The following is a 12672-nucleotide window of genomic DNA, read 5'->3' on the forward strand; positions in this document are numbered from 1 at the left end:
TTATACAGTACTTAGGCTACTCAGAACTACAAGCTCATAATGCGTCACACTCACATCGCAACCTGTTGTGAGCTTGCCTTGTAGATCTGCCAAATCTGAAACAGTTTGACAAATTTTGACAAATGTGATTACTTTTACTTTTGTACGTAAGTATATTTTGATGGCAATACTTTTGTTATTTTTCTCAAGTAAGATTTTGAATACAGCTATGCCTTTTACTTGTAACAGCCAGGGTATATATATAAAATATATGGTAACCCTTCATTTTACGGTACGGTAATTACCAGGTAACTACCAGGTAATTACCTGGTAATAATAGGTAAGTACCTGGTATTACCTGGTAACAACCAGGTAGTAGTTATAAGTATTTGCCCATTAATTACCTGGTAATTACATGGTAACTTCCAGATACATTACTCAGTAATTACTATGTAATTACCAAGTATTACCCAGTATGTATAACTATTTACTGTATAATCTCCTGGTAATTATATGGAACTTACCATGGTAAATGACACACTGGTTGCCAGGTAATTACCAAGTATGTTCCTGACAATTACCAGGTATTTATACGTTTTTAGTATGTAATTACCAGCTAACTACCCGGTATTTATAAGTATTTACTCTGCAACCAGGCACGATACCCTGGTTGCAGGTACTATAGGTATGTAGGTACTATAGGTATACCAAGTATTTTCAACAACTACCAGGTATTTACTCTGCTACCAGGCAAGTTACCCAGTAGGTACTAGGTCATTACCAAGTATTTTCCTGACAACTACCAGGTAATAACATGGTAACTGTATTCACTGTGTTTACATGGGTACTACCCATGAAACACGTGGGTAGTAGCCTACCAGGAAATTACCAGTTGTTACTAGGTAATTTCCTGACAACTACCATGTAATTACCTGATAGGTACCCAGTAAGGAAGGAGGAACTGTACTGTAAAAGGAAGCGTGCTCTATTTCCATGATATTACCATGTACCTACCTGGCAATTGTAGATTATAATCCTCCCCATTACCCATCAGGGTGTATTTTGAACTTTGAACTTTGAATTTTGAACTGGCAATAACTGTTAATTACCAGGTATTTACTGTGTAAATTAACAGGTAAAAACAAGCAAGTTACCGTGTAAGAAAGGTGGAATTGTACTGTGAAAGGAAGCGTGGTTTGTTACAGTGAAAGTACAGGGTAATATTATGGAAACAAACCACGCTTCCTTTCACAGTACAGTTCCACCTTTCTTACACGGTAACTTGCAAGGTTTTACCTGTTAATTTACACAGTAAATACCTGGCAATTAACAGTTATTGCCATGGGTAGTACCCATGTAAACGTATTTTTTGTATTTTGAACTTTGAACTTTGAACTTTGAATTTTGAACTGGCAATAACTGTTAATTACCAAGTATTTACTGTGTAAATTAACAGGTAAAACCAAGCAAGTTAACGTGTAAGAAAGGAGGAACTGTACTGTGAAAGGAAGTGTGCTCTATTGCCATGATATTACCATGTACCTACCTGGTAATTGTAGATTATAATCCTCCCCATTACCCATCAGGGTGTATTTAGAATTTTGAACTTTGAACTTTGAATTTTGAACTGGCAATAACTGTTAATTACCAGGTATTTACTGTGTAAATTAACAGGTAAAACCAAGCAAGTTACCGTGTAAGAAAGGTGTAATTGTACTGTGAAAGGAAGCGTGGTTTGTTACAGTGAAAGTACAGGGTAATATTATGGAAACAAACCACGCTTCCTTTCACAGTACAGTTCCACCTTTCTTACACGTTAACTTGCTTGGTTTTACCTGTTAATTTACACAGTAAATACTTGGTAATTAACAGTTATTGCCAGTTCAAAATTCAAAGTTCAAAGTTCAAAATACAAAAAATACGTTTACATGGGTACTACCCATGGCAATAACTGTTAATTACCAGGTATTTACTGTGTAAATTAACAGGTAAAACCTTGCAAGTTACCGTGTAAGAAAGGTGGAACTGTACTGTGAAAGGAAGCGTGGTTTGTTACAGTGAAAGTACAGGGTAATATTATGGAAACAAACCACGCTTCCTTTCACAGTACAGTTCCACCTTTCTTACACGTTAACTTGCTTGGTTTTACCTGTTAATTTACACAGTAAATACTTGGTAATTAACAGTTATTGCCAGTTCAAAGTTCAAAGTTCAAAGTTCAAAATACAAAGAATACGTTTACATGGGTACTACCCATGGCAATAACTGTTAATTACCAGGTATTTACTGTGTAAATTAACAGGTAAAACCTTGCAAGTTACCGTGTAAGAAAGGTGGAACTGTACTGTGAAAGGAAGCGTGGTTTGTTTCCATAATATTACCCTGTACTTTCACTGTAACAAACCACGCTTCCTTTCACAGTACAGTTCCACCTTTCTTACATGGTAACTTGCTTGGTTTTACCTGTTAATTTTCACAGTAAATACCTGGTAATTAACAGTTATTGCCAGTTCAAAGTTCAAAGTTCAAAATACACCCTGATGGGTAATGGGGAGGATTATAATCTACAATTGCCAGGTAGGTACATGGTAATATCATGGAAATAGAGCACGCTTCCTTTTACAGTACAGTTCCTCCTTCCTTACTGGGTACCTATCAGGTAATTACATGGTAGTTGTCAGGACATTACCTAGTAACAACTGGTAATTTCCTGGTAGGCTACTACCCACGTGTTTCATGGGTAGTACCCATGTAAACACAGTGAATACAGTTACCATGTTATTACCTGGTAGTTGTCAGGAAAATACTTGGTAATGACCTAGTACCTACTGGGTAACTTGCCTGGTAGCAGAGTAAATACCTGGTAGTTGTTGAAAATACTTGGTATACCTATAGTACCTACATACCTATAGTACCTGCAACCAGGGTATCGTGCCTGGTTGCAGAGTAAATACTTATAAATACCGGGTAGTTAGCTGGTAATTACATACTAAAAACGTATAAATACCTGGTAATTGTCAGGAACATACTTGGTAATTGCCTGGCAACCAGTGTGTCATTTACCATGGTAAGTTCCATATAATTACCAGGAGATTATACAGTAAATAGTTATACATACTGGGTAATACTTGGTAATTACTGAGTAATTACTGAGTAATGTATCTGGAAGTTACCATGTCATTACCAGGTAATTAATGGGTAAATACTTATAACTACTACCTGGTTGTTACCAGGTAATACCAGGTACTTACCTATTATTATTATTATTATTATTATTATTATTAGTTACCTGGTAATTACCGTACCGTAAAATGAAGGGTTACCAAATATATAATATATAAAATCTGAGTACTTCTTCCACCACAGGGAATTGCAGTACCATAAAATATGCTTAGTGAGATAAGATAAGATAGGAGATGTAGCAGCACTGGTCCAACGCTTAAATTAATACAATAGATAAAGAAGACAACTGGGAACCTTTATAGTTTCATTTTTCTGGCCAGGGTGCAAAACATTGTCTCGGTCACACCTTCAGCCTGGCGGAGACAATGAGAACACTATGGAGAGTGAGAAAACAGACATAAAACGTACTGAGTGTAGCTTTAACATTTCCTACCATAGATTCAAACAACTGAGTGATACCAACTCCAACCACTTCCTGCTGTTTAACTGCGGGACGCGCTGGCTGTCCTTCTGGCTGGACTTCCTGTCTGTCATCATCGCTGTCCTGGTGGCGCTGTTTGTAGTCCTCACCTCCAATGATGTCATTGGACCTGCCATGAAGGGCCTGGCCCTCTCCTACACTATACAGGTTCATAATTGTTATCACATATTAGCCATTTGAGTGAACCCATTCCAAATAGGATATACTTTTGCTTAAAAAAAACGTTTAAAAATGCTTTTCTTTCTTTTTTTCTTTTTACAAGTGTAAAAGGTTTAGAATTTTTGTGGAACTTTTTGGTACACTTGTGATTTCATTGTTTTGATGTTGACTATAATGTCTTAGGAATACCATGGTGACAGTAGTTAACAGCTACTCGTGTGCCCTTAAGCAAGGCACTGGGTGATGGTACTAAAAATACAATCATGCCACCTGTGAAATAGGCTGTGTGTGTGTGTGTGTGTGTGTGTGTGTGTGTGTGTGTGTGTGTGTGTGTGTGTGTGTGTGTGTGTGTGTGTGTGTGTGTGTGTGTGTGTGTGTGTGTGCGTGCGTGCGTGCGTTCAGTTAACAGGGATGTTTCAGTACGTGGTGCGGCTGGCTACAGAGGTAGAGGCAAGGTTTAGCTCAGCGGAGAGACTCCTAGAGTACAGCCATGTACGTAACTGTCTGTCTGTAATGTTCTGCATATCTACATCATGTTCTCCACGCACGCACACACAGACACACAGACTATATTTATATACATATTTATGTTAACCTCTGGGGGAAAGCTTGTTTCAGTGTGCTGTACGAATTACAGTATATCAGAAATGGTTGGTTGCGCCCTTCATGCTAATTGACTTGCTTCTCGCTCAAGGGCATGCTCCTATTCAACAAAACAGCAATCCTGCTAACAGATTTTCATTGCAAATTGAAAATCTGCCCTGAGAGATTACATTTTCACTCGATGTCTCCATTATACGTATCGCTGTCTGTCTGTCTGTCTGTCTGTCTGTCTGTCTGTCTGTCTGTCTGTCTGTCTGTCTGTCTGTCTGTCTGTCTGTCTGTTTTCCTCAGTGTCCATCTGAGGGTACCAGGAAGGTTAAGGGGGTCGTTATCCCAGAGGATTGGCCCAAGCAGGGCGCCATCACTTTCGACGACTACAAGATGAAGTACAGGGAGAACACCCCCATCGTCCTCAATGGCCTGAAGATGCACATCTACGGCAGGGAGAAGATTGGCATTGTGGGAAGAACAGGATCTGGTGAGAGGGCTCGCAGATTTCCAGATGTTTGTCAGATCAACGCTCCTGTGAATATAGAAAGATCATAGGTCCGGCACATAGTGTTAGCGAGTTCTCTCGACTCAGTAACACCCCGTATATCCGCATTGACCAGGTTTTTGATGTCTACTGATGTCTAGTAAAGCTAAATAATAGAACCCACCGAAGCAAAGGCGGTGTTGTGGTATCGAAAACCTTTTCTGTGCTGCATTGGGAATCCTCTCAGATCCTCACCTTTTATGTAGAATACACTTTTTGGCCTGAAGATAAAATATGTCCACCAAACGAAGAAACGTTGATTCACTCTACAACACACCCTACCGATCTGGTTTTTGATTGATTGATTGAAATATTTATTAACAGTTTGCAGAATTACAGTACATTTCAAGCACAAACTCAATACAAAGACTGTTAACTGTGAGTGGACGACCCAATTAAGCATTACACTTGTTTACAAGAGGGTCCACCATGTTCAATTCATCAAAAATATGGTAAGGCTGGTCAATAGCATTTGTCTTGATTATGTATGACCAGATCTGTAATCAAAGTTTAGTTAGTTTGATACAGGGAAGTTATTAAGAGACTGAAAAACGGCAAGGTGATATTGTTGCTGCTTCCCAGGTAAATCTTCTCTAGGTGTGGCACTGTTCAGACTGGTGGAGCCAGCTGCAGGCAAGATCCTGATAGATGGAGTGGACATCACCACCATCGGGCTGCAAGACCTCCGTAACAAACTCTCTATCATCCCACAGGACCCTGTGCTGTTCATAGGAACTGTCAGGTACGTTGTGTCTTATCCGTCAAGCCTGTCTCACTGTCAGTCTTTCTCATTGAAGCTCTATTATGTTGTCCTTATGTTTCCTGGTCTATTTATTGTCTTTCCTGCTTTTTAACCACTTAAACCATGGGGGCAGGGGTCAACAATACAGTATGTCCATACATGGACAAATGTATCCGTGGCAAAGACTTGGTCTTGTCCGTTTTTTGAGGGGTCCTAGCCCCTCCTATGTCCAGCTTTGAGTGTTTGTGTAAACACAAACATTGAAGACAAAAGTGTGTAAACACAAACATTGAAGACAAAAGTGTGTACACACAAACATTGAAAACAAAAGTATGTAAACACAGACATTGAAGGTGAGGACGCAAATTGTGATTGGCTTGAATGAGATGATGTATGATGATGGATGTATGATGATAAGAGCGCCCCTTCACATGGGTGTGATTTTTTTATACCATTAGAATTTTCTTATTTTGATCATAAAACCCAATTACTATGCTAAGTCTCCAGGTTTTCTTCAGAATATGTACACGACACTGTGGCATATTAGGAGTCCAACCTAGTACTATAGTGGTTCAAACATTTGATTTGCAACGACCCCCATAACTCTGAGAGTGTACAAATGGAACCATACGGGTCCATTTGGTTCCATTTGTAAAGTGTGTGTGTACAGTGGCTGGCTGGCACTCAACCTCCCAAAAGTATAGGACCTTTCACTGAATGTTCACTTATTTGTGTACTATTAGGGCTGCTACTGTGGGGGTTCATGTGGTTACGTTCACCCTAATTAAGCTAAACATGAACAACCATGTATGACAATAATGTTTCTATTCTATCAGGTATAACCTGGACCCCTTTGACCACTACACTGATGAGGCGGTCTGGATGGCCCTGGAAAAGACTTACATGAAGGATGCCGTATGTTGTCCGTGTGGGACTCTCTGTCTACAGTATATGTCTGTCTTTCTATCTCTGCCTGCATGTGTGTCTGTCAGTCTGTTTTCTCTTTAAGACTTGTACAGCAGCACAGCTCCCAGAATATCAAAGTTACATTTCACCACGAGAGCACATCTTCCTCCAAAGCGAAGAAGCACTTTTTAAATGTATCGGATGACCGGTTCGCGAGATATGTGTGAAGGATGGACGGACAGACAGACAGACAGACAGACAGACAGACAGACAGACAGACAGACAGGCAGGCAGGCAGGCAGGCAGGCAGACAGACAGACAGACAGACAGACAGACAGACAGACAGACAGACAGACAGACAGGCAGGCAGGCAGGCAGGCAGGCAGGCAGGCAGGCAGGCAGGCAGGCAGGCAGGCAGGCAGACAGACAGACAGACAGACAGACAGACAGACAGACAGACAGGCAGGCAGGCAGGCAGGCAGGCAGGCAGGCAGGCAGACAGACAGACAGACAGACAGACAGACAGACAGACAGACAGACAGACAGACAGACAGACAGACAGACAGACAGACAGAGAGAGAGAGAGAGATTGGGTATTATAGTCTACCTATATTAAATGTATAATCTATCTATAAATTCTTGGTATTTATATATTATTATCCGTAGTAGTATAATGTATTTTCTCTATAGATCGCTAGCCTTCCTGCGTCGCTGGAGGCAGAGGTGATTGAGAATGGAGAGAACTTCTCTGTGGGAGAGAGACAGCTGCTGTGCATGGCCAGAGCACTGCTCCGGAACTCTAAGGTACCTGCCTGTCAATCAGTGTATCTCTTACTCTCCGTCTATTTCTGTCTTTTTGTTATCCTTCTCTCTCTCGATCCCTCTTTACAATGAATGGACGTAATGGACGGCAGCAGCTGGCAGCAGTAGCAATAAACGATGAACAATTTGCCTTTCAGCTAATACATCAATATGCTGTATAAAACAGCAATGCTGTTATTGTCCTAGAATGTAATTTTTACATGGGAGGTTTTACAAATACGTTTGTGAAGTACATTTATGTGATTCCTTCTTAATTACAGAAATCCAATCTCCCTCTCACTTTCTCTTCCCAATATTTGTAAATGGTAGATAAATGGTAAATGGTGCCTTTATCCAAGGCGCTTTACATAGATTGTGCATTACATTCACCCATTCACACATATATTCCTACACCAATGGCAGAGGAAACCATGCAAGGCACCAACCTGCACATCGGAAGCAATTAGGTGTTCAGCTCAAGGACACTTCAACACTAACTCTGGGGGGATGGAACTGGTAATCTCACGGATCCCATCCACCTGCTCTACCGGCCACTCTTCAACACTAACTCTGGGGGGATGGAACTGGTAATCTCACGGATCCCATCCACCTGCTCTACCGGCCACTCCACCCCTGAGTATAGCATTGTTGCCTTCCTTCGGGCAACAACCTTGTATCTCTATATTTGATCTTTATTATGTTTATTCTTTTTTATACTTTGTCGTATGACAGTGTTGTGCATAAGTAGTGCAAATAGATAATGTACAAGCTCACCACGGGTCACCACGGGTCACAACGTGACGTGTTATGAACTTAAAAATCAGCTAGCTGTGACCACAAGGGTGAGAAGTGGATGGAAGAAGTTCAGGGAAATGCCATTTCTAACATCCAAGTGCCATCCCTAAAGATGAAAGGGCAAGTGTACTCTGCCTGTGTTAGAAGTGGCATGACGTACCTGTATGGAAGTGAGACATCGGCCCTGAGGGTGAAGCTGAACAGAGCAGAGATGAGGATGATCAGATGGATTTGTGGTGTGTCACTGAGGGAGAGATAGACCAGTGCAGAACTGAGACAGAGGATGGGAGTGGAGCAGTGGCGAAGGCAGAATTGAAGTCTAGGCTGTGCCCGGTCAAATCGGGTTTTGACCGGGTTTATATCCATTTGTGTGTGTGTGTGTGTGTGTGTGTGTGTGTATGTGTGTGTGTGTGTGTGTGTGTGTGTGTGTGTGTGTGTGTGTGTGTGTGTGTGTGTGTATGCGCCCTAAACCCCAAAAAACTGTACATATTACACTGAAATCCTCCCCATAGGCCGCGACGGAAGCACGCACGCACGCACACACACACACACACACACACACACACACACACACACACACACACACACACACACACACACACACACTACTAGCCTACTGTACATTCAAAAGCTGCAGAAATAAATAGCTTGTTTGAGAGCATCAACATGGAAATCACAAAAAGGCTCCCATTCCAAATACCTGAAATGTCGGACATTCGGAGGATTTGGAAGAAAAGCATAATGCTTTATCGTTATTATCACCGATCTCCTCCCGTGAATCTTTAGTTTATCTGATTGTTCGGTGACAGGCAGAGGCTGATGGAGAGGTGGCGAGCCTGGCAACGTGCCGAGGCAAGCTACGGGAACACTAGTTTGTTTGAGAAAGATGAATGAAGTGCCTCGACAAAAACAAAAAGTAAACATCTCCAGTCTGAGGAACAGGGAGAGGCGGGGGGCAACCGACATCATGTTTATTCATATTAAGCAAGACGATCACTTAAAAAACTAACAAAAACATATTTTAAAGAAAGAAAGAAAGAAAGAAAGAAAGAAAGAATATATTAAAATAAATTGATAGGGTGGGCCAGCTTTCTATAATAATAATAATAATAATAATAACAAAAGGACAACTTTATTAAGTGTATCTAAGTGTATCTCCACTGGAGTGGAGGCCATAGTGGATGTGGTGAGGAGAGGCAGACTGCGATGGTACAGACACTTAGTAAGGAAGAAGAGGACGACTGGGTGAAGAAAGTAAATGTCATTTAACTTAGAGGGGACAAGACCCACTGGCCGGCCTAAGAAGACCTGGCAGACAACCGTGCTGGCTGACATGAAAGCACTCGGCATCGACCTTGAGACCACCTTCCTGGTGGAAGAAAGCCATGTCGAGAATCCAGTCCAACCCAGCGGTGCCTGGAAAGCTTTAAACAGATGATGATGATGATGATGATGATGATGATGATGTTGGAAAAACAAAAACAAAATGTTCAGCTGTTAGGGATGCCAGGTTAATAAAATAGAAAATACGCCCGCACACTGTATTTCTGCTCGGTACAAGGTTGCCAGGTAGAAAGTCTGTCTATTTTATAAATATTTAACACATGAAAAGTATTAACAAGATACAAGAACAAGAGACTTGTGACTAAATAATCTGCATTCAGTCCGTGGTTCCTTCCATTTTCTGAAAGGTTTTCAGAAGTTTTCCGATATAGCAACAATATGCAATAAACTGTACTAATCTGTCTGTCCCTCTGCTTGTCTTCCTTTGTCCGTCTGTCCTCCCTATGCGCACCTGTCTTGTCTCCTCTCCTCTCCATCGTCCCTCGTCTCTCTCCTCCTCTTTCCTCTCAGATCATCCTTTTGGACGAGGCAACGGCGTCCATCGATTCAGAGACGGATGCTCAGATCCAGCAAACCATCAGAGATGCGTTTTACGACTGTACGGTCCTCACCATCGCACACCGCATCAACACCGTCCTGGAGACAGACAGAATAATGGTCATGGACAACGGAAAGGTAACACAGACATGCACAGCAAATCACAAAGACAAATAGGGAGATCAACAGACAGAAAGGACCAATCACTTAAACCCCATACTTAGTAAACGAATAGTGAGTGTGGATTTCACTACATCTCGGATCCAAATATTGTACTTCTATTCTACTCCACTACATTTATTTGAAAGATTGAATTACAAGTTACTTTGTAGATTTAGATTATTATTACAAAACATGTATTAACCACTCCAGCCCTATATGCATTTCGGCCATTTGAAAATAGCCGATCCACATAATGCGTTGCTGAGTTGTGAGCTTTTCGGCTATTTTCAAAAGATTTTAATAGATTTGAAAACTTGAAATGGGATATACTGCATGAAGAGTACTTTCTACTTTTGGTACTTTAAGTATTTTGATGGCAATAGTTAGTGTGGTGGCCTAACAGGGCAACCAGACTATTGTTATTGTACATTTGGATACTTTGACGCACTACTCCTCCCACAGTTTTTGCCGCACACACTCGAGCCATATGTCAAATCGACCGGCTTCATCGGGAATCGTGTGCTTGTATTTTGCTAAGAGATCCGTTGTATAGTTTAATTGATGATTAATTCATTAGTTCTCCATAGACTTATAATGGGGAAGCCCATTTATGTTTTGGCTTATAACTCTTGAACCATAGGTTGTAAAATCTAAATTATTGTTGCCTGGATTCCTTGGGTCATGACGCATCTCCCCATATAGGCCACGCCCATTTGTGTTATGATAGATTTTCCGCCATTTTGAATTTTCTTCAAAACACACTTTTATTTTCTGATTCTACAGATTTTGTCCGAATCTCACAGAAATCGGTACACATGATCTCTGGACCTATCGGACTGCGTTTAATTTTTTTTCAGATTTTTTGAATTGTTTTTGTCCGTATCGTTCGGCCTTAATCGTCGTCCAAGTTAGTGGGAGGGGCCTATTTTACAAAAAATGCCTAAAATCAAGAAACGGAATGTCCAGATGTCGCGGGTGGTTTAATCAACCAAAAGCCAAAAGCGATTCCATTTTCATCCATAGGGGGCGCCGCAAATGCGAAAAATTTAACCGTTTCTTGCAGAAACATGATTTTGCGTTTTTCACTATAACTCTTGAACCATAAGTTGTAAAATCAAAATTAATTTTTCCATGGATTCCTTGGGTCATGATGCATTTCCACATATAGGCCACGCCCATTTTCGACCTGGGAAAAAATTGCAATCTGCAAATTTGAATTTTCTCCAAAACACACTTTTGGCTCCTCCTCCTACAGATTTTGTCCAAATCTCACAAAAGTCGGCACACATGATCTCCGGACCCATCCGATTAAAACACCAACTGCAGAATTTAGGTACTGCGTATCGTTCGGCCGTAATCGTCGTCCGAAGATAGTAGGAGGGGCCTATTTTACAAAAAAATGCCATAAATCACGAACGGAATGTCCAATCCATCCCAAATTGTAATCACATGTCGCGGGTGGTTCAATCAACCAAGTTCCAAAAGCAATTCCATTTTCATCCATAGGGGGCACCGCAAATGCGAGAAATGTAACCGTTTGTCGCAAAAACATGATTTTTGGGGGATAAATCCCCTCCGAATTACTTATGCATGATCGCAGGGGTGACGCGACATTGTAATTGGCTGGCAATATCAGTGGGAGGGGCATATGTAAGCCACTGCAGCAACCACACTTTGCAATTTTTTTAAATTGCGACCTTTCTAGTTTTGTACTATTACTCAAGTGTTTTTTTTATTTGTGATTTTACTTGTAATGGAGTATTTCTGCATTGCAGTATTGATACTTTTTAAAGTAATAAGTAAAACATTTGAGTCCTTTTTACCACTGACTGGAGTTGACTGGAGTTGGCTATTAGTTCCCCCACAGTTATTTCGCCTCTTCTCTTGGCCAGTTCACACTTGTAAAAGAGACTGTAGTCTCAATGTGGTTTTTACTGATTAAATAAAGGTTAAATAAATAAAATAAAATGTCTGACGGTGTTTGTCCTCCTTCTCTTTGTCCAACTCTCCTCTGTCTCTCTTTTCTCTCTTTTTCCTTTTTTTGTCTTCCCTATATTTCACCACCCTGTCCATCTGTCACATGTCACACTTGTCCCTGCCTGTCTTGCACCTGTCCTTCTCTTTCCTGTCCCTGTCCTTCTCTTTCCTGTCCCTGTCCTTGTCTTTCCTGTCCCTGTCCTTGTCTTTCCTGTCCCTGTCCTTCTCTTTCCTGTCCCTGTCCTTCTCTTTCCTGTCCCTGTCCTTGTCTTTCCTGTCCCTGTCCTTCTCTTTCCTGTCCCTGTCCTTCTCTTTCCTGTCCCTGTCCTTGTCTTTCCTGTCTCCCTCTCAGGTGGTGGAGTTTGATCGTCCGGAGGTGTTAAGACAAAAACCAGAGTCGTTCTTCGCCCAACTACTGAGTGCTGCTAACACTGTTAACACCTAAAATCTGTTTTTATCACACACACA

General features: G+C 41.2%; 1 protein-coding gene across 1 annotated transcript in view; it reads left to right on the top strand.

Moving 5' to 3' along the window:
• abcc12 (ATP-binding cassette, sub-family C (CFTR/MRP), member 12) overlaps positions 1-12672 on the top strand; it is a gene marked incomplete at its 5' end in the record, with an annotated part of 41980 nt that extends 29308 nt beyond the window's left edge. Inside the window, 8 exons of the mRNA XM_079496327.1 lie at positions 3601-3790; positions 4205-4294; positions 4697-4883; positions 5523-5682; positions 6519-6597; positions 7279-7392; positions 10039-10203; positions 12557-12672. Coding sequence (XP_079352453.1) covers positions 3601-3790; positions 4205-4294; positions 4697-4883; positions 5523-5682; positions 6519-6597; positions 7279-7392; positions 10039-10203; positions 12557-12649 — 1078 coding nt within the window. The 3' untranslated portion in view covers positions 12650-12672. The remainder of the gene's footprint in view (positions 1-3600; positions 3791-4204; positions 4295-4696; positions 4884-5522; positions 5683-6518; positions 6598-7278; positions 7393-10038; positions 10204-12556) is intronic.

This window comes from Electrona antarctica (genome assembly GCF_951216825.1).
Source record: "Electrona antarctica genome assembly, chromosome: 3".
NCBI classification, from domain to species: Eukaryota; Metazoa; Chordata; class Actinopteri; order Myctophiformes; family Myctophidae; genus Electrona; species Electrona antarctica.